Consider the following 27,635-nt stretch of genomic DNA (forward strand, 5'->3'; position numbering starts at 1 on the left):
CTGAAGGACATGCTTTTGACAAGGCAGGTACCTAACCCTTGGCAAAGAAAGGACAGAAGAATCAGCTCATGCTTTGGACTGCACTTGGACTAGGTTTGGAAACTACAACTGTTCCTTACTTTGCTTCCAGTTCTAGATACTGAGAGGAGGCACTTTTACTTAATCTTTTTAGCAGCAAATTGCATTTTGTATTTTAAAAAAAGGTTCTATTGTTTTCTGGAGTGGTATTATCTCTTAAGAGTATACAGGTGGCAGTGCCTAATTTGAAATCCTAACCTACGTCAGCATCCCTACAATTACCTAAGCATTATAGAAGAATCTGCAGTTACATTAACTTCTCAAGTATTATACTTTAAAGACATGATGTCTGCAACACTTAGTGCATTAGGTAGACTAATTGTATGTGTTTAAATTAAACACATTCAACTAGAGGGGAAGAGAAGGGACAAGAGAGAGAGGGGCAGAAGGAGAAAGACTGAGGAAGAGAGAGGTAAAGGGGAATTGGGGGGCAGGGGAGACAAAGAGGAGGAAGAGGGGCAGGAAGGGAAGGAGAGGGAAATGTTGAGAAAGAAATGGAAATAGTGTGCAATCATTTCATCCTCAGGTTTGTGGCTGGGAGTGATTATGTGGTTGGGAGACTCACGAATCTTCCCCTTTTTTTGGTTTCTTTCCTGCCTGCCTCTCCAGAGATTGGGTGTGAAACTAGGGCTTAAGGGTTCTGTTTCTCATGGAACATTTTTTTTCTGGGCAGACTTTGGAACCGCCCTATGTCCGACTCTACTGTATAGCAACCCTTCTCTGACTTTGAAAGAGGCTAAGGAAATTCTAATTAGAGAACATATTTCTTTGGGGTTTCACTCTTCTTTTTAATCCAGTCCTCTTGATGTGGGTCACTTCAAATATCCCTCACCTTACTATTTAATTTCCATTTCTAATGTCTACACGATTATTCACATACATTAGATTCCTGTCCCCGAGACAGAGGGGCAGCAAAGACAGATTCAGAAAGGACAGTTCTAGGTGCAGTTTCTGCTTGGTTATTAATATTCTCTCTGCAACACTAATAACATGGCTTTAGAACAAGAACATGTGTAGTCAAAACCCAAACCAAACAAGAGGACCCCGTCTCCTTGATCTGGACTCAAAAAAACAGGAATTTCTTATTCTCTTGGTCATGATAACCAACTCTGATGCAAACACACTACAGACTTTTTGGACATGCAATTCCTATAAAGATGGCACACAGAAGGTCAAGCCAAGAATCCCGTGGAGAGGGTGTCACACAGGACAGGCCCTCTAGGGAACGTTTCTATTTCAACAGACCCAGGGGCCGCCTGGCAAAGCCGCCTGCAGGGCAGCCAGACTCAAGCTGTTTGGGAACGTAACTGGAATTTCTGATGGAAACAGCCAGTGACCGCACCCCGGTCCCCCCCAAAAGAAAAAGATACCGACTTTTAAACTATGCCGAACCATGGTCACAACGAAGACATAACAGCCCGGTTGCCCATTCCCTTCCCCTCCGGCCGATTTCCAAACCTCCCCTTCCCTTCCTCCTGAGCTAGGGGTTAGGGTGAAGGGAGTGATCAGAACTGGCTGCGATGGCTGATTTTCACATAACAAATCAAGGCGATGTTACTTGAAACACATAAGAAACGTTATACGCAAGCAATGAACCATGGAACACTACATCAAAAGCTAATGACATACTGTATGGCAACTAACATATCATAATAATAAAAAAAAAGACATAAAAATGAGGAGCTCCTATCCTCTTTTTATTTGTCCCTAACTTTTAAAAATTAAAAATGTGTTTTTCTCATGTTCTATGTGAAAAAAAAAAAGACAGACATTACATTCTGTATTTTAGCCTTCCCTCAAAGTGAAAATAATACTTGCTCTGCCCCTCCCCCCTTCTTTAAGTTTTAGTTTAAATTTGATTCAAGGAACTGAATTCTGACTCTTCATTCCTGTCCTCAATGTTTCAGGAGCTTGCTAATAGTTCTGCCTCTTGGCTACAAACATAAAAACACACAAAAACAACACAAAGAAAACTAAAAGTCATTCTAAAGCCTGCTGTTAAGATAACTAATCTTGACTTTGGTTTCTGTAGTCTTCTTTTATTTTGTCTATGTGTACTTACAGTAAGTTTATTTTACAAGATTATGATCATTTTCTATACACTAGAAAATTCCAATTAAATGCTAAAGAATAAACCATCCTTTAAAAAAATGACAAAGTTAAGACAGCTGTGCTATTGAAGAGTGTATAGCGCTATAGTGACAGCAACAAACCCAGACGAAACAATTATGAATTTCATGAAAACGGATAAAAATCCAATCGCAATAATGAGGCCTGCCCCACTGAACACCTGTTTATAGTCTTAATTTTGCCTTAAGGAGATACTACTGATGTCCTCCAACAACAACAAAAATCAATAATGGATCAATATGGATAAACGTGTTGGGTACGACCTTTTGTCCTAAGAGACAGTTAACAGCTGGGTTTAGTTTTACTGGGATTTGCTTAAAGACTTGTAACAGTAAATAATGGCGCATTTAAGAATATTTGCCTGCTTTGATTTAGTGAGTTTGGCAGGTGGCCGTGGCCTTTCAATGGCATATGGCTTTGGGAAATTACATCAATATATGCATACAATGTGTCTTAGCCTTTAGTTCAAGTGTCAAATTAATTAGCAAAGAATCTCTGGTTTAACGTTTTATGAGCAAATATTCTCCAGCACTGCTTGAAGTAAATATCATGAAAAGACAAAAGAAAAAAAAGAGTAAAAGAGCCTGAAAAATTTTGCAGGAATTTTTAAGAATAGCAGAATGCCCCAATAGAGAGGCAGGCACCAATATTATCTTGAGATCCCACAACACTGTGAGAGGCATATCCAGACATGTCTAATGAAGCAATGTTAACTTTTTCTTTTCAAAGATAAATTACTTATAAGTGTAATATTAAATGAAATAGAAAGCACACATTCAATCTATCTCAAATGTTCCCAGTAGGGGACTTCTGTGGTGTGCCCTTTGTAATAAATGAGAGAAATTCTGATACCCTTCTAGAGGATGTGAAACTAAATGAAAATGCAGACGAATTACTCTGAATATGTTTTCTGCTGTAATTCCCTTCATATTTCATATTTGGAAGGTGGAGAACAGCACAGAAAATCCAAACACAGTCTAAGGTAACAACAAACGGGAATTTGAGTTTGAGGTTTTGTCTTTTGTTTTTTTTTTTTTAGATTTCGTTTTCAAAACAGGCTACTTTTAATTACAGAGTCACAGTAAGAAAAGCAAATGATAATTTTTATAGGAACCCTAATCAACCAAGCCATATTCTGTTTTAAGATAATTTCGCAGAGAATTCACCTTTGAGGATCAATGGGCATCATATTTTTCAAATTATAGAAACCTGTAAATTTGGTTTCCTATGCAATATCCTGTAGATTGTACACAGAAAAAACCAGTTTCTGGCATATTTAAGAATAGAATAGAATTTAAGTTATTTCCAAAATATCTGACAGATGCTACTAAGTTCCCTGAGTACTACCTACTTGCTTCTTTTCTTTTCTTTTTTGGTAGACAAGAAATGTCCCATTGATAGAAAATTACACAGCAATGTAAAGCCACAGTGTCTATTAAAATAAATGGATATTGTGCTTGTTTTCACTTTGGATATTTTGAAGGATATTTCTCTTGCTTTCATATAGGGAATTCATTTGACATGATTCCAGACCTGTGAAACTTTAGGGAAAAAAATGGCAATGGAAAGCATATTAGCTCCTTCTTGAGTTTTACATTCTTACAGCTTAATATGGTCACAAGTAGATTCTTTACAGCTTACATGGATCAGTAAATATATAAAGATGAACAATTATAAAATCTAACATATCAACATTATACTACCATTAAAAATCACTAAAATATTTTATTAGTTAACTAAAATAAGCTTTTAATATGAAATACCAAGAAAAGGCAAATGAGTTTTTGATCTGAGCCTGAACTGGGGAAAATTATCCCACTTCAAAAGCCACAGTGTCTATCCACCAAGGGGAAGACTTTTACATATTTTCTTTAGCAAAGAAACTGACCATATTCATTTGGGGCAATACACACACACACACACACACACACACACACACACACAAATGTATATATACATATGCACACACAGCTTAAAAAATCAGCTCAATCCAGCTCTCATACATGCTTGGGAAAAAAGTGCTTGGAAATCTTTGCTGCTCACGGACCCCTTTCAATCACCTAGCAACCTTTCTCTTTATTGCTGCTTTTAATTTCGAACATTCAGCGTTCAAAGTCAAAGATTTGACAAAGCCGATGCAAACTGTAACTTCAAAACACAACAGAAATAAACACAGAAACTTTTAACAAATTCAAGTAAAATGGTCCCTACCTTTTTTTTGAGAGTACGATGGCGACTGCACTTGAGAAAAAGTAGGCTTTTCTTCAGTGAAATACTCAGGTTGGCTGTATTGATTCAGGGCCATATCCAAATCAGAGTCCTTGCTTTTCAGCATGTTTCCAGGGTAACTACAGGTATAAGGCTGATTCACGGCCCAGGCCTGTTCCATATATATGTTGTTACTGGGCACAGCCTGAGCGTTGCAACCACTGTAACCCGGACTATCTTCAAAATACGTGTAATAATCAGTGGCCTGCATGTAGCAATTGCTGCCGGCAGCTGGGTGCACTTCATATACTTCTTGCATACAGTAGTTCATTTTGTGACCCTGGTTCAGTTTCTACTTTACATATACACACACTCTACCCATGCATTCACCAGCCCCATACGCCCTTAGAGCCGGGCATATACGCCGAGAAGCGTCCATCCATACGCATGAAACGAGAAGGAAAGATGAATAAACACCACCAGCAGCACAGCCACCCAGCCTGCTTTACTTTGGAATAGCACCTGATGGGCTCAAATCCTATTTAGATTGAGGTGTCTTTTGAGCTCTGCTGCCATTCAAACATATTGGAAAGCAGATTTCTGACTATCAAAGGTCTTAAGCTGAGAACGCAGCTAATTCCTGGGGAAGATGGTACACAGGTAGGGAGGACCGTCACCCAGCAGGAGGAGTGACAGCAAGAATGCTCCCGCTCCTCCAAAGCCGGGAAGATTCATTTTATACGCTGTTTTTAACCCCTTTTAACATGATTAGAAAATGATTACTCATTGTGATGTCATTTTGGTTGACAACTTAAGCATGAAACCTTGTAAAGACATCTTAGACAATATCCTTGGATACACAGAAAATCCTAAAATCAATAATCCGGTTTATTAGCATGACCCAGAGAAAATCCCAGTAATAACGAGCCCGATGACTGACTCCAAAACATTAATCTAGTCATGCAAGTGTTGGTGGTTAAATCTGTTGAATGTTACTGATTGGCTTTTAATGGCAGGATCCAACCATCCTCCTAATGACACACAGGTCCCACAAGTTTTAGAAACATGCCAAGGAAAGACACTTCTGAAAATGCCACTGGTGTCTGTGAGTGAGTTCTGTTTTGTTCCTTGCCGCGGATAATTTTCTACATCGTTAGCACTAATCTACATGAAACCTAAAGCTTAAATTAGCTTTGCTCATTTTGCTTTTATGTTTTGTTTATAAGCACACGAGGGAGAGTATGTGCTGGTGCCTTTAAATGTTACCCCCTCCCCCCGTTTGTGCTTAACAGCACTCTTAGAGGTAGTATGTGGGAAACTATGTACATTTGTCATTTTATTCCAATCAATCCGCTTTTGAGATTATTTTCAAGCTTAAATGTGATTTAAGTAGTATTCACGCGCTTGAGGTTTAAAGACAATGATCTTTAAGAGGGAATAGCATTCTCCATAAGAATCACTGTATCTTTTCACTAAGATGCGAACAAATTAGACCCTGACTGCTTGCTAACTAAGATGATTACTCAGGGCTTTTTCTCCATGTGGACAAGCATGTGGATGCCCACTATATGCATGTGTTCTAGATCACGGTTCAGTAAGGGCCAAAGCTGCTTTCTTTGAAGCTAAGGGTTCTTTCTCTTTCTTCCAGAAACTCAGTTTGCAGGGCTGGGACTCAGGTGGTGACATTTACATTTGGGTTTCTGCCGACCCATGAATGTGTGACCTTGTTGGTATTTCCCTCCTAAGGGACCACAGACTATGTAATATTGTACTACTCAGCAGTAAGACCTCCCCTTTGGATAGGAAACTCTAGTCAACTGCAACATGGGATTCTGGGACAGGGATATATGACCGGAGAAAGGAGAGTATGAATGACAGTCATTCAACAAACACCTACGGAGTGTCTGTTAAGTACAAAGCAGAGAGGTGGTGGGAGCAGAGATGGCTGTTCCAAAAGTCGATCCAGCCCTTGCCACTAAGGAGCTCAGTAGCACACGTATTTAATATACTTAGTCAGTGGGCCACTAACATGCAAGGGAGTCTTTAAGTGCTGATGATTTTATTTTTTTGTGTTTGTTTTAAAGATTTTATTTATTGAGAGAGAGAGAGGTTGAGAGAGAACGAGCAGGGGGAGAGGCAGAGCGAGAGGGCAAGCAGACTCCCTGCTGGGCTGGAAGCCAGCCGTGGGGTTCAATCCCAGGACCCTGGGATCGTGACCTGAGCCAAAGGCAGACGCTTAACTGACTGAGCCACCCAGGTGCCCCAAGTGCTGATGATTTTGTAAACACAGTAAAGGAGCCACTGATCCAAGGGAAGAGAGCAAGCAACAAATGAGACAGAACAAGGGGAGAAACCCAAGCCAACCCCATAGATGTTTAGTAATAAGACTCCTCGAAAAATTGCAACTGAACTGTAAGACAAGTAAAGGAATGTTCTCCAAATTGGTACATTTGAATCGGGAAAATGAACTGCAACATCCCAGACACAGGAAAGTGACCATAAGGAATAATGAACATAGCTAACATTCTAATAGTGTTTTTACTCTCTGATTACTCCTAAAACGAATAAAAGATTTATTCGCCAGTGTTTTTAAGAACACATACACATAACATTACAATTAACATTTTCTCCCTGCTGAAAATGTCAAAACATTTCATTGGAAGCAGTGACTATTTTCTGAAAACCCCGGGAAAAAGGATCCAGGCCTTATGTTTTTTTGTCTGATTTCATTTATTTATCTCAAATTTCCCCAAACTAATCTGAAAATTAACCTTTCAATAAAGCAGTTTTCTTTCCTGGCAAACACACATGTTCCAAGGCCTCTTTTTCTGGTTCGGAGCTGCCTGGCGGAACCGTCCAATTCTGCAGTTTTGCCAGTGCGTTTCCTGGCTCCTTTTCTATTTCACTGAAGGCACAGATCCAAGCGATTTCTTGCTTTTCACCAGTAACAATATCAACCAAAGCCAGAGTCTCAACTTTCATGCCAAAGGAACACTTAAAAACAATTTCCAGAAATCTCCAAATGTGCTTGGAAAATCAGAGCCTTAAATTCTGCCCCCAAACTGGATATACATACTGCAGCGAAGAGGGAAAGAACGACTCCAAAACATTTTTTCCTCCATTTTTACAAAAAGCGTGGAAGACCCCTGAGAGTCATGGAATTAGAACAATCCTGCATCCCCTCAGAAATCTTTGAACAGGAAAAAAGAAGTTTCAAGTATATTTAAGAGAGCTCCCTTCCTAACTTTATCTTTTGGAGAAAGCAGTACAAAACTTTCTGGAATGCACTCCTTCTTGTTCCAAGAATGGGGGATGTTCTTTACGTGTAGCAAGTGCACAGAACTCTCATTACTGTGAGCTGAAAATGGAGTCCAACACTCACACTGAATTTGAAATATGGCCCCTCACATCCTGATAAAAGCAATCACAGTACTGTCACTTGTGATCGATCTGGCACGCTTCTCTGTAAAGTCGATAAAGCAATTTAAACATATTATGTGTCACAAACGAGGTGAGCTTCAGTAAGATTGTTTTCTTATTTCCCTGGCTGACTACTCTAATTTAGTTACTTAAGGGGAAGCTTGAGAGTTATTTGACCCATAGTGCATCAAACTGCCTGAAATAAACTTGGGAGGGCTTTAATAACTCTCATTAGAAGTGTTCCAATCAATAATAATTTATTATGTAAATGCATCTCTGCCTTCAGCTGGAAGGAAATAACCTAAAAGGATAAGACTAACGATACTGCTTGGAAAACCTTGTAGGTGAACAACAAACCCTCAAGGTCTCTGAAGGAGGAAAGAGGCTTATTTCAGTGTCTTTTCCTCTGTTTTCATCTGTGTTGTTTCTTAAATAAGGCCGCACGTTGGCAATACCCATGCACTTTAGAAAAAAGTTGATGCCTAGGGGTCACGCCCAGAAATTCTGATTTAATCAGGATGGGGTGAAACGTGAGCATCAAGTTTTTTTTTAAAGTTTCTTGGGTTATTTCCACAGGCAGCCAAATTTGAGAACTGCTGTTCTCCTGGGTGCCCAACCATGGCCCCTTTCTCCCACACCAGGGCGTCCTCCATACTTAACTGTTTCTTCATTTGCAGTTTTGCTGCATATTTCCCTTAGTTCTTAAAAATTTACCCTCCGCACCTCGACCTGACTTCACCTGCCCTTGAGCTGTCTAGTTGAGCAGAGGGGACAGGCTAAGGAGAGAGACCAGGAGAGAACTAAATCCAAGGAAGTGTGGTAACTGTGGCTTGGGACTGTGGGAAGAATCTGCCTAGCAAGTTGGGCATAGTGTCATGGAAGAGGGGACCTGTGAGTTGGCTTTTGAAGAGGACACAGGACTTCAACAGTGGAGGCCAGAGATACGAGACAGTTGAGCAGAAATGTCTTGGGGAGAGTGTTATCAACGATACTTGCAAAAGGGCACATAAGGAAAAAGATTTAATAAACATAAATTGTTTATGCTAGCTTCTACTCTAATAACTTTCCTACTTCCCGCTTTAGTAATAGAACATCTAAATTTTAGTTATGCAATGGCCTTTGGGAAGAAACTTTTGTTTCCCAGTGTCCCTTGCACCTAGAAGTGTCTGTGAAAAACTTCTGGCCAATAAGATGTAGCAGAAGAAATGTTGTAAGGTGGTTTCTATGAAACTTAAAAAACAACTGGTGCATACCATTTGCTTCTTTTTTGTTCCTTCTTCCAGCTGTTGGAATGTGGATATGATGGCTGGAGCCCTAGCCACCATTTTGACCTATTAGAATGACCTCTGTATTCTAGGTGGTAGAAGAATGGGCTGGAAGGAACCTACGTTGCTGAACCTAGAACTGCCACAGAACTGCCATACTAGTCCAGATTGTGAACCTCTGCACTTAAAAAAAAATTTTTTTATTTATTTGTGAGAGAGAGAGAGAGCGTGCCCTTACAAGTGGGGGGAGGGGCAGAGGAAGAGAGAGAAGCTGACTTCCTGCTGAGCAGGGAGCCCAATGTGGGGCTCAGTCCCAGGACCCTGGGATCATGATCTGAGCCAAAGGCCGCCGCTTAACTGACTGAGCCACCCAGGTGCCCCTGCACTTTTTTTTTCTCAAGAGAGAGAAATAAACTTTTCATTTAGGTAACTGCTTTCTCCTTTTTTTTTTTTTTTTAAGGTTTTATTTATTTATTTTGACAGAGACAAACAGCCAGCGAGAGAGGGAACACAATCAGGGGGAGTGGGAGAGGAAGAAGCAGGCTCCTAGTGGAGAAGCCTGATGTGGGGCTCAATCCCAGAACGCTGGGATCAAGCCCTGAGTGGAAGGCAGACGCTTAACGACGGTGCCACCCAGGCGCCCCTGCTTTCTCCTTTATAAAACAGTGATAATGGTACCCACCTCATCAGTTACTGTGAAGATGAAGTGAGTCTATATAAGTAAAGCATTTAGAACAGTGACTGGCATAGTAAGTGACATAATTACGTATATATAATAATTGTCATTATTGAAGTGCCTTAGGCTCTGTCTTGGACTTTCTTTTTTGAGTCTACATTTTCACTCTAGGTTAGGAGTCAGCAAGCTTTGGCTGACAGACCAAATATAGGCCGCTACCTGTTTTATAAATAAAGTTTTATTGAAACACAGTCATGCTCATTCATTTACATATCATCTATGGCTGCTTCTATAGCTACTCCATGCTACAGTGGCAGAGTTGAGTAATTGTAACAGAGACCGTATGGCTTGCTGAAAATAATTAGTATGTGGCACTTTAGAGAAGTTTGCCACCATCTGTTGTAGGCGATCTCATCCACTCTAATGGCTTTCAATAAATAGGTAAATGACATCCAAATGTATGTCTCCATCCCAGATGTCTCCTCTAAAACCAGAATCTGCTGTCCAGCTGTCAACTTGACATGTCCATTGGCACACCAATAGGCATCTCCGACTTCATTCTTTCTAAAACCTGTTCTTCCTGCAGTCTTCCCATCTAGGTACGACCATCCACCTAGACAGGAGTTTAAGCACAAAGCCTTGGTGTCTTCTTGACTCCTTACTTTCCCTGTCTACCTCCAACCTAGGAGTAAGGGCATCGGTTCTTCCTCCAAGATATATACTGCCTTAGAGGAAGGAAGGGAATTAAGGGGATTTGATGCTCCCCTTAAGAACTGATATAAAATCTTAAGTCCATGGGCTCATGCTCAACTCAAACCATTTTGGAACTTTTTACTTCCTCAGTCCCAGGTGCATTAATTAGCACAAGTCACTCTCTCCTTGATTATTTTGATTGTGTGATCCTCATTAAGTGGACACTGTGGGACTGGATTAACATTCAGATGATGTCTCCAAAGTGGTCCATAATACCAGTTCCAAGAGACACTTTGAAGAAAAAGCAATAAAAAGAGGTTCTGTGGTCAAATGAATTTGGGAAATATGCATTGTATATCCCTTTCTGAGAGAATCACAAATGAAAACTGTCGAACTTTGTATGACCTCATGTGACTCAGCATTTCCCAAACACATCTGATTATAGAACCCTGTCTGTCTTCTTACATCTGTTACAAGTGTTCCACGAGACACACTTTCAGAAACACAGAATTCTGTTTTATGACTATATTGCTGGAGGTAAGGTCATTTGTAGGGACAGATCACCTGGAAGAGTGGTGTTTTTCTCAGACTACACACCAGGGACAGAGAGGAGGGGCCTGGGAAGCTGCCGAGGGGAGTGTCCTGTTTTTTGGTTTTTACCAAGGAGGAAAGTTACTGGTCAGAAGAGGCAGGTGGGACACAAGGTAGTGCAAATCCCAAGAGGCCACAGCACAAGACTGGGGCCTTTGGGCTCTGCAACTGCTTCTGTTTTGTAGGAATAGAAACTCAAAGCCCTCCTCTTATCAAACAACTTGTACTCTATGTTTCTAATTTGCTTTTTTTTTTCTCCTTTAGTATTTGATAAAAGCTTTTTGATAGTGCCAGCCTGTTACAGCTCTATGAAAGGATACTGGGGGGGGGGGGTTTGTTTGCAATCCATCACCAAGCAGAATTCACTTTTACAAAAATGCACTTGAAAAAGTGACAACATGGTTTACTGGTATAAGGGGAATGGATTGTGATCTGGGTGCACTGGGAAAGAAAGGGCCCTGATGAGAACACTGAAGTGGGAACAAGACACTCCTGGGGCACAAAATGTTGGAAGCAGCCCCAGTAACTGAACTGAGAGCTGTCCGAGGAGAAGGAAGTTCCCACAGCGCAGTCCTAGCGGCTTCCTCAGCTTGGACACTCTTTCCAAGCCTGAGGTCTGGAGGTTGTGTTTTACTTCATTAAGGTGGAATGGCTGTCTTGGCACAATCACGCAAAAGATACCACAGACCCAGTTACAGTAGCTTTCTACTAGATGAAATATGTCAATTTATAGAATGAGTGGATTAAAGCAAACAGCCTTTTGTAGTTCCACAAAGATTGTAAAATAGACTCCACAAGCCTTAGGTCAGTGGTTCTAAAAGTGGTTCCTGAACCAGCAGGATTTGCATCTCCTGGAACTTCTTATAAGTGCAAATTCTCCAGCCCGACCCCAGACCCACTGAATCAGACACTGCAGGGTGAGATCAACAGTGCATGTGGGGGCATGTCCTCCCAAGGATTCTGATGCAGACTAAAGTCTGAGAACCAGGATCTAGACCAAATCAAAAACGTAGGTATACAGAAGTGAATACAGACTAGCACTCTTACAGCTATGGGTTGAAAGAGAAGTAAGGTTTCTGAAATATATTTCAGACCAATGTTATCAGCATTGAATTTGTCTCTTTTCTAAGCCAACAATGGAATGTTCGCTCTTGAATCATATGAATGAACATATGATTCAAAAGCAAACCTTTAATGGCTAATATAGTCTGATGAAGGTTGCATCATAGTCTAGAAAACATACAATAAAGTTTCAGTTTGGTGTAACTTTAATTGGAACACTGGCTAAATAATAATGACGAGGTCTATTGCATATTGTCTTCATAACCAAACAATACGACTGGTGGTGAAGATATTTCCATTCATTTTACAGAGCGGAAACCAAGGGGTTAGTTTTTTCACCCTTATGTAACCGCCAAGGGAAGATGTTAATGTAGAGATTTTGGCTCTTAATTTGCTATTCTAGAACTTGCTTGTCCCATTTTCTCATACTGTTTTTCTAAGAGAAAAATATTTATAGGTTTCAATACAATTCCAAGGTCACTATGATGATTTATTTGTTTTTCCAAGATGAGCTTAATTTAATGCCTCTTTATATATTTATTTTAATCAATATATTTCCCTCTACCTCTAGGAAAAAAACCTCTTCAATATTTTACTTTTTTATGAATATCATTTATGCTTTATATGAATATCATATAGCCCCTCATTTTATGTACTCTTTAATTAATGAAAGCAAGTAGATCCATTTTGACTTAGTTTAATTTGTTAAGATGATTATTTCATTGTAATTCACACTGATGGACTTGATTTGAAAAGTTAAGATGGGTTGTTTGAGTGGAATGGTTTTGACATTTAACAGCTATAGTATACTTTCTTTATTCCAGAATAACATGTCAGAGATTAATTTTAAAACAAATTTCCCTAATAATAGGAATAATGAATGAATGATTGAGTCATCTGCATTTACTTTGCTTTTTCACCTTTAAGAACAACTAGTGCAAAATCGAGGCTCTGCCACAATTGATGTCGTTTTCAAAAGATTTATTCTTTGTTCATTAAAGGCTCCATTCTTACACTTATACTTAAAAATGTTATGAAGAATAATGAAAGGTAAAAAGTTCAAACTTAGTAATGCTGCACGCTACCATGTGGATGAACCTCAGAAACAATGTGCCAAGAGAAAGATGTGAGTCCTGTTGTGTGATTCCATTTTTGTGCAGCTCAGTAAAGGCACATCTGTAGGGACAGAAAGTAGACGAGTGGTTGCCAGGGACTGAGTACAGAAAGGAAAAATAACTAAATCAGCTGTAAGTTTCTTTGGGATGATGGAAATGTTCTAAAATAAGGTTGTGGTGATGATTGCAAAACTCTGTAAATACACTAACAATTATGGAACTGTACACTTAAAACAGAGGAATTTTATGGTATGTAAATTGTATCTTAATAAAGCTTTATGAAAATAGATGCGGGCTTACAAATAGCTTGAGCTAATTAAAACTGATTATCAAAATAAAAAAACTTTAAAAGTTCACGTCATTTATATATCTATACCATGTACAAGAGGAAGACAGGGGCTTCCTCTGAAATTTGCAACCCAATTAAAAAGACATATCAACAAGCAGAAGACAGTATCTGACACACCAAATACTTCATGTGTTAAGTGTTAAGATTATATTACTGATTACTGATTACTATTTCTGAAACAGCATAGGTTAATTTCTTTATTATTCTTCTCTAAGACAAATGTCAGTCGGCCAGTAGAATTTTCATTATTGCTTGGTTGTCAACAGAGTTGCTGTGCATTTCAAGTCTAGACCCAAATCTCGTCCAACACGTCTGTTTGGAAACCCCATGCTGGAAGCAGTGTCATTCAACTTTTTATTCTCAACACACAGTGCAGCACGGGGCACACAGAATACACTTAAGAACATTTTTGGTATAAATCAAGATGATCTCAATCCCTGGTGAATTACATAGGCATGTTTTGAAGCTGTAGTAAGATTAGGTAGCGCCCAGTAGATGCTTCGGTATAGCAACATTTCATGACAGCATGAGGAAAGAAACGATTCATTCTGAGGGGGAATGGAGAAACAAGCACAGAGGAAGTGATATTTGGACCGGGCCTTCATGAAAGAGATGAATAAAAGAGGATTTGTAAAGGAGTTTTCAAATCTACTGGATCTACTTCATGTTGGTACCCTGGACCACATCTAGAAATGGTGAATTGCGTTCTTCATTTTATCTCAAATGTTAAAATAATCTAGAAAAATACATAGTAGATATCAAGGTCAACCAAAGATACATTCCAATCTCGATTGTTTTGTCATTAAGTAAGATTGGATTGTGGAAAGAAAAGAAGGTCCAGTTAAACACGAGAAGTGAATAAAGAAGCAGCATCTAAGTGTTATCCTCAGAGGTCTTCAGACCACAGAGAATCTTCCTTCTGTCCCTACTACAAAGAAAGGGTGTCCCCCAGTGAGGTATCATGCCATAAAAACAAGCCGTAAAAACCTCATAGGTGACAGAGCAACAAATAACTTTGACTCTTGAGACATTCATCCTTAGGCTATTGAATGGCTGCTTCCTAAGTGGGCTTCCAGAAAACGCACTTTCTTCCAACCCCGTGAGATCATGATCGAGCTCATTGATAACGATAGAAACCTCCTCACATGAACACGTGGGCGGTTTGGAAGATTGCAAAACACTTCTGAACCACACACTTAAATTTTTATAGGAACAAACATCATGGGATACAATTTTTTTAGCATTTTTGCCAAAAATACATAATCTGATTCTAATCAGGAGGAAACATCCCTCAAACCCTGAGGGACGCTCTACAAAATCATAGGCATGCATTCTTCAAACATATCAATGTCATGAGAAAAGAGAAAGGTCATGAAACCACTACAGATTAAAGCAGACAAAAGAGTCACAAAAGCTACATGCAATACATAATCCTGGCCTGGGTACCGGACCAGAAACAGAATTGGCATAAGGAACACACGGTGGTGGCCTGGACCGGCCCTGTCAGGAGGGTTGACACCCGTGAAAGCCTCATGAAAGGACAATCCTTTCCCTGGCCCTGGTCTCAGCCTCTACCTCCCCTCCCGCAGTGAACAGGGGGTGGGGAGGGGACGGTTTGTGAAAGTTACATAAAGCCTGTAGATTAGAGAATAGTAGGCGTCAATGTCAAACTTTCTGATTTTGAGAACTGTACCATGGTTTTCTAAGAGAATTTCTTTGACTTAAGGGGACTCTCTAAAGTATTTAGAGTTCAAGGGGTATGATGTCTGTGACTGACTCTTAAATGATTCTGAAAAATAGTCATCTGTATGTATACAAACAGACACAGACATACATTCACACACACACTGTCATAAGGTAAATCTGGCAAAACGTTAATAACTGTTGAGTCCAGATGAAGGGTATGTGGGAGTTCTCTGTATTATTCCAACTTTTCAGTAAAGCAGAGTACTTTAAAATCACGTATAAAGTGGAACTTATAGGTTTGCCTTAGCAGATCTCCAAGAAAACACACAGCTCACTCAAACTTGAAGATGGTCCTTTTCTACCAATTATATTTTTCCAGTTCAACTCTTAAAAGCAGGAACCAGCTAAAAAGGTAAGCAAATTTGCAATAAAACAACAAAATCAAACCCCCTCAATTCATCTAGGAAAAGTGTGTCAGATTGATTTAGTGTTATATTTTTTTTCCTTTTTAGTGTTGATCACCAAGGTAATATTCTTGATATTGCAAAACTTCCTGTTCTTGTTCTTCTTCTTCTTTTTAAATTTAATCATAGAATGGACATTTGTTTCCATTGTTTGGGGAAGAAATAAGACTCAACAGAACATAGAATGATCACTTAAAAGGAAGTTAAGAGTGAGCATATCATGTGTAACCAGAAAGGGATAATAAGAAAGCACTATTCCCTATGTTCAGCCATAAATATTAAATGGGATGAGCCCATTGCAGATACCTGTTTCCTTGGAAACCATTCAATTGAAACTCCTGCAAAAATTAACATGTATTTTTTTCCCTTAAAGGGCAGGAGCTTCTTTTACTTACACATTTTTGGCCTTTAGTTTTATATCTTAGGCTTATTATAAGAAGTTCTTTCTAGATCTAGGCAAACAAAGAGCAAAATAAGTATCTTTTCATTAATTCAGAGGCTGGGCTTATGACAGTATGACTTGTATAAACTGCACATTATGGGGTAACTATGGATAGTTGGGGTAAAATTTGCCATTCACCAAATATTGCCATTTAGACTCGTAGACCATCAACCCACACACAGTATTCAAACTCAAATGCCAAGAAACTTCACAGTATAGACAATTGAATTAAATAGTCATATTTGCAGCACAGTTTTATGTTTTAAGAGGCAGTAAAGTTTAACAAAGTCAAGGCCCTTGTATAAGTCAATATTGGCAAATAACATGGGGATAGAGGTTTGCCAAAGATAATAATTCTGTATCAGGTCAAAGCTATGGAGGATGGCTTTGGACCGTGGAGGAATTCTGACTCTCTTTTCCAAAGCTCAGTTGATTTTGGATTTCTGGTATCTTTGCATTGTGGATAGAGAAGTGGGATCATGTTTATTTCAGTTCAAGTCAAGGTGGCTGAATTGGTCCAGAACCGGAAAAGCTGATCTCTAAATATAGCTCATATTAGCATCAGCCACATAGTAAACTACAGAGAGAAGCCATCCCTGTGTTAATATAGGTCATACATACAAGTGAAGTGGCTTCGCAGTGTACTTGCCTATTTTGTCTGCAATGTCACTATTTTTTTTAATTATTTATTTGTCAGAGAGAGAGAGCATGCATAAGCAGGGGGAGCATCAGGCAGAGGGAGAAGCAGGCTCCCCACTGAGCAAGGAGCCTGATGCAGAATTCAATCCCAGGACCCTGGGATCATGACCTGAGCCAAATGCAGATGCTTAACGACTGAGACACCCAGACATCCTTGCAATGTCATTAGTATGCAGGCTCCCCTTGGTGTGGAGCCTCCGCACCTCCAAGGGTACTCAAATCCAAAGTCTCTGCCCTGGAGAGGTAAGGATATACTGGTCACCAGCACTTTCAGAGGAATAGGCTTATTGTGGAGCATGTGTATGTTTCCAGAAGCTGACAGGGGTTCTAGAAGCCCAGACTTACTGGGGAATTGAAAATGGGAGCCTTCATATCCTGAAGTCTTCTGTTCCTGGGGAAAGCTGTCCAATAAGAGAGGTAAGACCATTGAAAGAGATGGTGAAAAGCAACTGATTGCCCAATTAATCCTGGAGCTGCTATGTTTTTCTGATAATCACAGTTTAGGTTTTGGGTGTTGGTACTAATTTAATCTATTTTGTCCTGTTTTCCCCACAATGGGAAGTATGGTTATTATCTTAGAGAGGTACTTTAAAATGGAATTGTAGATTAATGTCCTTGGTTTCTTTGTGGGCAATTAATCTCTGAATACATTCTTTGCTGGAGAGAATTAGTGATTTATCCAAGGTTAAATACCTGGTAAATGTCAGACCTAAGAGCCAAACCATGATCTTCTGTTCTCAATATTCCCTATGTGCCTACCAAGTGCTGGGGAACATTCCTAAGATTTAATGCAGCAGGCCAGCTATTGAGGATTCTTAAAATACACGCCCCCCCGCTGGCTTTATCAAGGTATAACTGACAAATAAAATTGTAAGATATTTAAAGTGTACATTGTGGTGATTTGATGTACACATACATTATGACAGGATTTCTCCCATCTAGGTAATTAATACACCCATCACCTCAGATATTTTATATATACAATTGTATATAAATGTATATAATATTGTATTTATAAACATATACAATGTATACATGCATATATATATCTTTGGTGAAAACATTTAAATTCTACTCTTTTAGCAGATTTCGTTCTACATTATAGTGTTATCAATCTTGGAATATCTTGATAGCCCCAGATCAACATGCCATTCACACATGTCCAAATATGACTGGAACGGCTGTGTTAAGTGTCTTTCTTTGCAAGGTGACGTTTGTCTTTAGAGCGCCGTGTCACAGACTTTATGCAGGTAAATGCCACTCCTACTGCCCTGCGCACAACCTGACAGCATGCACAGTGGCCCATGGCAGTCCTCCTTATTCGCTCTCTCCCTCTCTCTCATCCACTCCCTGCTATTCTCACCCCTTCACAGCTGCTTCCATTCCATTCCTTCCATTGGCATTACTGGACCCTGTCAAGGGAGAAAGGAACCTGACCCAGTTCATCCGCTTGGAGACGCTAGCGACTTGATAAGATATCCAGTCAGGAGGTTTGCATTCGGAAAGACCACAGAGAATTCAGGACAACCTGTGGGAAATATCTGGGAAAGGGAAAGGCTCTGAATTCCAGTGGTCACCTATGATGTCTTTGTAAGGCTGACTCTCCCAACAGTACCTTTTCAACTTCAATGCCAGGTTCTACAAGTTAACCACCCACATCGTACCCTATTTTGTCTGAAAACTACCTGTAGGAAGCATCAAGGGATTTGGCTATTGTATCTGTTCCCCCTGTGTCCGTAATATTCTCAGCTTTAGAAACTTCAGTCCTGTCAGTATCTACTTAGTGTTAATTCTCACATGGGCATTCTACATCCCTAACATCCAATCTGCTTCTCATCTTTCTAAGCTTCATTCTAAAAATAATACACATTGAATTCCACAATTCCGTGAGAGAGGATTCCCATTTTACAGATGAGGAAACTGAGGCTAAGAGACTTGTTTGAGGTTCAGTGGCTGGTAAGAACAGCACCAGAATTTGCCCTTGGACTGAATGTCGAGGCACACGCTGAAGCCCAGGGCTCTTGTCCCGCCAGGTCTCACTGCCCTGCACCTTCCTCTGAGTGTAGACCAGTGTTTTCTCTGTGGCTTAGATGCCTTCCTTGGGGTGTCTGGAATTTCCTTGCCTTTCCATGTCATGAGAAAGTATAATGATGAAGAGCTCTAGTGTTGGAGCCAGACTGCCAGAGTTCAAAGTCCAGTTCACCTCCTTCATACTTTTCTTGGTTTCTTATTTAAATTTTTCATTATCGAAAGGGTTTGAAAAATATCTTGGTTATTGCTATGGACTCTTCTTTCAATTGTTTATGCCCCACTATAGCTGTATATATGATGTTTTGTTTTGCTTCTTTTCATTTATGTGTATATGGTTGTCAATGTATTTCAAGGTCAGAAAGGGCAACAAACACTGGAGAAGGGGAGCCCAAGGCTAAGAGAATGTTTCTATTGTAAGAATGTTTATCATGTCGTCTCTACTAAGTGGCAGGCACTATGCTGGGTGCTTTACACACATTAGCTTTCATCTTTACAACAAATCTGAAAGCCAGATATTATGACCCCACTTAAAATGAAGAGGACTGAGGGTCAGAGAGGTTAAAAAAATCTGCCCTGAGTTGGTATATTGAAGAGCCAGAAGTCCACTTAAGTCTATCTGACTATAAAGCACATGAGTTTAACTTTTAATGAAAACTGCACAAGGTATTCATTAATGCATTAGAATTGTACAAAAATCTTGCATGCAATTGTATATGGAATTAGTATTAGCATCCTCCTTTGCTCTACTCTTTCTTTTTTAAGATACCTACTGTCACAGGTTGATGTGTATCCAGGACCTTTTATCTGTGCACATTTGTGCAAACACAGTGATACAGATTTTTAAAACTATAAGCGGGAGGGGCTCAGTCTGTTAAGTGTCTGCCTTCGGCTCCCCTCATGATCCCAGGGTCCTGGGATCAAGCCCAGCATCGCATCGGGCTCCCTGCTCAGCAAGGGGTCTGCTTCTCTCTTTTCCTCTGCCCCTCTCCCTTAAATAAATAAATAAATAAATAAATAAATAAATAAATAATAAATACATACATACATACATAAATAAATTTATAAAAAAACCTATAAATGGGATCCCAGTATACTTAATGCATGGTGGCTTCTCTGTTTGGTATTCCTAAGAGCACCTCCTATTCAGAACCTGTTTATTTTTCTAGTGGATACTTTAGATATGCCATAGTGTATTTGAACATTCCCCTATGGATGGACGTTTGGAGCGTTACGAATTTTTCAGTAACAAAAACAAAGGTGCAAAGAAAACAGGTGAACACAGATCTTCGTCCCTGTGAGTATTTCTATGGAACACAGTATTGTAAGAGGGATGGGTGGGTCAAAGCATACCTGCATTTAATGTTGTCACAGACACTGCCAGATTGGCCCTGGAAAGCCTGTGGTCCATCCCCTGCTTCATGCTGTATCAGTGAGAACTGAAGTTGGAGACAGAAGCCTGGAATTTCTGATGTTTGCCTCCTTTGCCATTGCCCTGTATCCAGTTTTTTCCCTCTCCTCCACTCCAGCTGATTGCTTTCCTTTCTTTTCTTGCCCTCTATTTCTGTCTGTCCTGGTCTACTTATGGGGTGTTCTTTCCTGCCTTTGAAGTATCAAATCACACAGCTCTCCTGCATCTACCAGGAGCTGGTGGAGAGCACTTACTCTCACGTTGATGGCTAAGGCTCCTAGAGTGCCCTTGAGTATGTGAATCACACTGGCGCTCTCAGCTGGGACCGCACACCCTGATGTATGGTGAGTCCAGGCAGAGTGGAGAGCGGAGATGGATGGAGCAGATGGTCATACTAGTGGAAGGGCTCAAGCTTTTTAATCCCCCACCTTCTAAAATACTCATTTACCTGAAGATGTCCTTGTATTTTACTTAAGGACAAAGATAGCAATCACCCGCTGAAAATGTGAATGTCTAACTTGAAGGATTATAACGCATACAATGACTTGGCTTTACATCTCTCATTTCTAGAACACTTTGTTATTTTGGTAAATGAGAATTATATATCATTTAAAATTGTCGTCATTGATTTGATTCATTTTGTCCTCCTTATGAAGAGCGTGAGTTAATAGTCTGCCCCTTCGCTGACATAAGATACTGTTTTAAAAATTACTTTAACTTGTCTAAATCTTGGGGACTGGCTTAATAAATTACAGTATATCTATAAGCAAGGATAATTTATAGCCAATAAAAGTCAGTATTCAGAGGAATACTTAATGACAAAGGAAAATGTTCATGACATGTCTTCAAGCATTAAAAGCTGGTTAAAAAATGGCACGCCTAGTATGATTCCAAGTTTGTAAAAAAAGGATATGCACAGAAAAAAGACTGAAATATAATAAAATTTTAACACTGCTTGTCTTTGAAGGATGGAAATACAAATGATTTCTAAAAATTATTTTTGTTGACCTTTTAAGAAATGGTCAATTTTGTACATGTACATGGAAGGCTTTTATAATGAGAGAAAACTTGTTAGTAAAGTTGTTTTGACTTTTTTTCCTCCTTGCCTTCCTTGGATCTAAGACTCAATTCTCTTGACATTAAACACAGAACTGACCTACAGAGAAAATTCAGTGAGATCACTGGATTGCTGCCCACCTTTTTCTCATGCAACCAGGGAGGTGGTCAGTCCCTGCCTTGTTTTCTCCTACTGGGTTCCAGTGTATCAGGAAGGTCCCTAACTGACATTGAGCACGAATATCCAAGTAGGGAGGTCTGACTGTCTGGGTCCAGACCCTGGTAGATCCAGCTACAGGGGTGCATGCACCTAACTAGCACCCATCCTTGTGGAACTGGTGGGACCTTGGGGTTCCGAAGAGAAGTTCAGGAAGGCATGAGAGGTCTGCCTGAAGGGGCCTTGTACCTACTTACAGGAGGATCAGGGCCCCAGCCAAACAGAGTGGGATTCTCTGAAGGGCTCAAGTCCCGGAGGGATGTGTTTTCAGGCCGAGTGATTAAACAGAACATCCTGTTGGCAATTAAGATAAACCGGGCCTAAAGGAAGCCCAGTTAAGAAGGGCCCCTTAGGTGGCTCTTCAGGTGCAGTCAAGGGGGGGAAGAAAAATGCACATTTCCTGAGTGTCCACTAGGTGGCAGGGCCTTTCTTATACTAAGAGCTGAAGTGTCTGTGTTCACAGGCGTTTTCTGATGCTCAGGATCACGCAGAGGGCTGGTTAAAAAACACAGATTCTTGGGCCCCTTTGCAAAGCTTCCAATTCAGCAGTCTGGGGCATGGCCCAAGATTCTGCATTTCTAACAAGCTCCCGAAGGGAAGCCGCTAGTGCTGCTGATGGGTGCACTTTGAGCCCCACCAAATAAATACATTGTCTCAGACTCCGGGAGAGAAGGAGGTGGGCAGCAGTAGGATGTGGTCCTTGTGGCTGAGCAATGAGTTCAAACTGTGACAGAAACTCCAGGGAAGGTGTAGAGTGGAGATAGAAGGTGGCTCGGGGTCACCTGCTGCTGGTTGGAAATGGCCTCTGCTACTCCAGCAGATTGGAACTGTGGGTTCTGCGGCAGAATGTTGGGTCTCCAGAGCTCTCATCCCAGTTAAATGTGTTACCAGTTAATTTCCTTAGAATGACTGTAGCAGAGAAAAGCACAGCTCTATGCAGAATTAAAACGAAAGCTGTATTCAGACCCAAACTGAAAACCAAAACATTAACTGTGTAAGAAAATAAGCAAAAAGAAAAACATGAAGAATTCTATAAAGCACAAATCAGTGATTCTCCAATTATTTGAACTGAAGGACCATTTAAAAATATACCCGGTCCATTATAGTGCGGTGCATGGTTCTTTGGTGCAAGACTTTTACCTGGCTCTGGCCACGCATGACTCACCAGGCCAGTTGGACAATTCCCAACTGGTCCAGACCATGTTCAGTGAGGTGAGTCCACTGATCATGTATTTGAATGTCAGTATTTATGCCACGTTTGCTATAAAAGTTTCTAAAGCTCACTCTTAGTTTCTGTATTTGCATCAAGAGAGAGGAATAATAACAATTTGTAGGAGGGTACCCACTCACAAACCACTTCGAGGTGCACTGATCTACGCCAGCTAGATGGCTGACCTGAGGGATAGGCTTACTGTGGAACTTTGAGCAGGCAATTTGTTCTTTTGGCTCTTGCCCTGTAGATCCTTAACTTTTGTATCCTTCAGGGCCATTTAGTTCTTATCAATTCCATTTGGAGTCCTTGGAATGGGGCTAGTTGGATGTACTTTTGGCCTTGATGCTATTGCTTCATGCTCAGACATCAAGGGTAATGTTCTACACAGGATAGGCACTTACTGAACACTGATGGGATGAATGCATGGAATGGTAGGCTGGGACTGAGATATCAAGCATGCCTGGGGGCTGGACAGAGATAGCCAGGAAATACATGCTAGCCTAAATGGGCAGCCAAACAGAACTCGCCTCACAGTGATTTTATACAGGTGGCTGACAAACAGAGCAGGTAGAGAAGAGCCGGCTCCAAAAAGAAAAAAGTGACTAATCAAGTTGTTTCTCTGGCCTCCCTGGTACCTCCCTAATTACAGACATCCACTGTGAATGAGTAAGATTCAGTTTATCAAGTTCATGGGCCATGACAACGTAGGCTTTCCTGGGGCATTTTCATGCTGAACCAAGTCATTGTCTCACATTCATGCCAAGATGAACCCTGCTGGTTACTCTAGAAACTACCTGGGGGTTTTCCCTAGTTGTTTTCCTTTCAATAGTAGAATCTTGAGGAAGGACTTTAATGTAATAATTTAATTCTATTTTTCTTATTAAACAGTTCTCTGACTTTTAGCAAAGGAGAGCTGAATGAATGCAAAATGGATTATCAAGTCTAATCCACCCTGAAACATCATGCCCTAGCCCGCACTCACTGGCCTCTTCTCCTTCTCCATTCCTTACCAAGCACACAGTGCAGCACAAGGAATTTATGACACTTAATGATGCATAGCTAATAATACTGATCACAGTAATAATGATACCTGCTATTTAGAGAGCCCTTAGGAGAGGTACTATATTAAATGCATGCTTAAATGCATTATCTTATTTAATTCCACCAATGATCACATAAGTTTGCTAAAGGGCAGAGTGGAAGAGCTAGGATTCTAGCCCAAACCTGTGGTTTTAACCACTGCACTATAGTTAGGGTCTTGGGTCCAAATAGAGACTGTTTCCTTTTGCTTTTAAGGTATAACAACAAAAGAAGTATACCATATTAGGAACTTTGGGTACCCAAAGCCAAGATTTCTTGTAAATGATAGAGACATAGACGGATCCTATGAATGAATGAATGAATGAATGAATGAGTGAACATGGGTACCAGCTGTGAATGAATCAAATTTAGTTTGTGAGTTTCTTAGATCATGAGGACACTACAGTTTCATGTTGGTATTTCACTGTAAGCCTAGGACTGACATGGTTTTGATGCCAGCTCATAAAATCTGAAGATACAATCTGGTTACAAATTCTAAGACTAAATCTCAATTATGTCTCAAACAAATTTGTGCACACACACACACATATACAAACACACTTGTCTCATATGCTGACTCTTTCAAAAAAAAACTTACTTTGCTCTTTTTCTAAATATTCTTTTCAATTTCTCAAATCTCCCGAATAATAAAGGTGAAAGGTAGTTCAATCCCAAAGAGAACATGTATAGTTTTGACTGCACTCAAATCAGAGCTCATACCACTATTTTATTATTTTTAGAATATTCTGTTTTCAGCTGAAACAAACTACACATTCAACTTCTCAGGTCAACTGGTAGTTCCAGGGAGCTTTTGATGTGTTTTCAGAAAAGTTAAAAGCACCAGCACTTTTTTGACAGGATAAATATAATCCTGTGTTTATGTTCAAGTTAGAACAGTATGCAAAAGTCTCTCATGGCTCATACATAGGAGTCTTTACAAACTTTCATTACTATATCTTGGTGAGTGATTGCCAGATTTCCAAATACACAATTTAAGACTTTATCATGAATCAAAATCCTTCAAGAAGAAGCACAAAGACCTTATTTTCCCTCCATGCTAAATTGAAAAAGAATGGAAAGTCACATGAACGTGGACATTTAAAAACACAAATGAATTTACAAAGCAAACATTTTGGGGAGCCCTAAGACAATAAAGCGATCAGCACAAAGACATCTGTCGGGTGAGGCAAGCTGAGGTAAAGACCAGTTAAATCTAATGCAATCAGGAACTTAGGCCAGTTTAACACTTTTTTTTATGAGGTGACAACCTCCTAACACCATAATCTTGCCTTTCAGGAAGATGACACAAGGATTTAATGAGTAAAAGAAAACAACTTAAAACCTCTCTTTTGAGCGTGAATTGTCTATTTGGGTTAAAGGTAGTCTTTGAGATCCCATTAGCTACTGGCACAATTGGGAAAAGAAATGTACACACACACACACACACACACACACACACACTTCAAAGCAAGTAGTTACAGAACGATAGCAATGTCTGTTTCTACTCAGATGCAAAAACAGAGCTAAAGCCAAAACTAACAACCCTTCTGCTAATTAGAGAAATAAAAATGTCTTCTCCCCAAGTGTCCAACGCAACATGAAACTGAAATTAACTATTTCCTTTGGAACTCATTTATTTATGTTCAAAAGAAGATTTGGGGATAAAAAAACCTTGCAACGGAACAGTTGGGGAAAACACATGGATACCATACATTGGAATAAATGGAGCTGAGCACACAGTGACAACAGAGACTTTTTTCACTTGTTGAAACACTGGATATTATGGTCTAATAAAAATCGGTTACCTTTACATTTCTTCTCTTCTGTTTGGAAGGTCTGGGCACTTGGGACACTCTGATCGTTCACATCGTCATGGTCCAGATGGAATATCGAGCTAGTCCAAGTGGCCTGGATGAGATGTGGTGACGACTGTTCATTTTTCAATGCACTGCGCCTCTCCGCATGGCTTTTCCTATGGAGGCAGGCTTCAGACATTCCTACTAGCTTCCAGTCGTGTTCTCGGTCTGGACAGTGCTTTGGTTTGTCCCAGGCTGGAAGGCCATTTTCTGGAGGGTTGAAAAACACGAGATGACGAGCTGTTGGCATTGTCAAGATTTTGTTGAGTTGCAGTTTTGGAAGGCAAGTTGTTTCTCAATTCTTTGGGGCTGACAGTATTCACATGCACCTTCACTTGACGGCAGTGATAAGATGCAGAATTTGTCAGCCTTGGGCATTTAGCCACCACAGTTGGATTGCCTGTCGGAGTAATCAACACATTCCCCCTTATTTTTAGTGCCTAGAAAGACATTAGTTCCTCCATGGAAAGGCTGTACTTTCGCCAGCCAGGCTTCCACAGCAATGGCCCAAGAGCAAGTTTACACCAGTTTATGTGACTGCTTAGACGATCGTTTGAGGTCTTGAGGGTCAGGGCTGGCCGTGAATACTTTTCAGATCCTTAGGACATAAAACATCCAGGATTCAGCCTTGTTTGACTTGGGTTTTATCACAGGCTGACCTGAGGGGCACCCTGTTACTTAAGTGGGACATGCTCACGTGGTTCCTCAGGGAGTGACAACTCGGTCCTCCCTACAATCTTCTACTCCTAATGGCCCGATACAGAGAGACTGGATCTTCAAATAGAAATCTGCAACCATTTCAATGTAGTTCCAACTTGGCAATGAGGTCCAATGAAGGAAAGCAGACAGTGCTTTAGTCGCGAGGCAAATTAACAGACCTAATGATAGAATGATAAGCCCTGAATCTCTTTGGTTGAAGTATAGGCAGTAAGTTATTTACGTGTATTGTGGTTTTATTCTATTTAATTTATAGGCACTTGAAGACCTACCCTCTAGAAAATGGGAAGAAAAGGAATAATACAATATAATGCAATGATATAATGTAAACTTTCTTACACTAACCTCCCTTGGTGGCAAATTTAACTCCTTGAATATCTTTACTGTACACGGATATAAGGCAGAGAGCAAAAATGAGCAGGCTAATGTATATATTTGTATATGCATATACGTTAAAAAACATAATCCATCTGGTCATCCATATTTCTAGAAATTCTTAGGCTACTGTCTGTCAAAATGAGAAATATGCAATATAAATAGAGTTCTACTTTTAAAGTGATCATATACAGTGATTGAAAGACTATAATTTATGTGTGAATTTTCCCTTCTGCTGAAATTACCAAGGAAGCAAAGATATCCATATTAGAGAGACGAGTCCATCCTGATCTGTACATAATATTGGGAATTTTAAGCTGCCTTTCCAACATTTAAAATGACTTTTTAAAAAAAGATTTTATTTATTTGAGAGAGAGAGAGAGAGGGAGAGAGAGAGAGCACAAGCCAGGGAGACAGGCAGAGGGAGAGGGAGAAGCAGATTCCCTGCTGAGCGGGGAGCCTGATGCGGGACTCGATCCTAGGACCCTAAGATCATGACCTGAGCCAAAGGCAGACGGCTAACCGACTGAGCCACCCAAGCGCCCCTAAAATGACTTCCAAATTATTTAACGCAGGGCTCAAAATGCTTTAGATCTTCATAAGCCCCCTCTGTAAATGACTAATTGTCTTCAGTTGTTGTTGGTTAGGATGGTTTCTCCAAAAGTGTGATCTGCTCTCAGTCACTTTGGAGGCTGCACTTGTCCTGTGAGTCTTCAGGTTACTATGTGGAAATTCTAATACACATACACTCTCTCTCTACTCCAGGAGGAGACTGGGAACAATGACTACAAAGTAATAATCAAC

General features: G+C 40.2%; 1 protein-coding gene across 7 annotated transcripts in view; it reads right to left on the bottom strand.

The window, feature by feature from the left end:
* The window catches only part of THRB (thyroid hormone receptor beta), a 369,571-nt gene that overhangs the window by 46,611 nt on the left and 295,325 nt on the right, over positions 1-27,635 (bottom strand). For all 7 annotated transcript variants that reach the window (XM_040636879.1, XM_040636878.1, XM_040636875.1 and 4 more), the window contains one exon: positions 25,689-25,949. In XM_040636879.1, the coding sequence (XP_040492813.1) occupies positions 25,689-25,949 (261 nt within the window). The remainder of the gene's footprint in view (positions 1-25,688; positions 25,950-27,635) is intronic.

The sequence above is a fragment of the Ursus maritimus genome, unplaced genomic scaffold (genome assembly GCF_017311325.1).
Source record: "Ursus maritimus isolate PB19 unplaced genomic scaffold, ASM1731132v1 scaffold_20, whole genome shotgun sequence".
Lineage (NCBI taxonomy): Eukaryota > Metazoa > Chordata > Mammalia > Carnivora > Ursidae > Ursus > Ursus maritimus.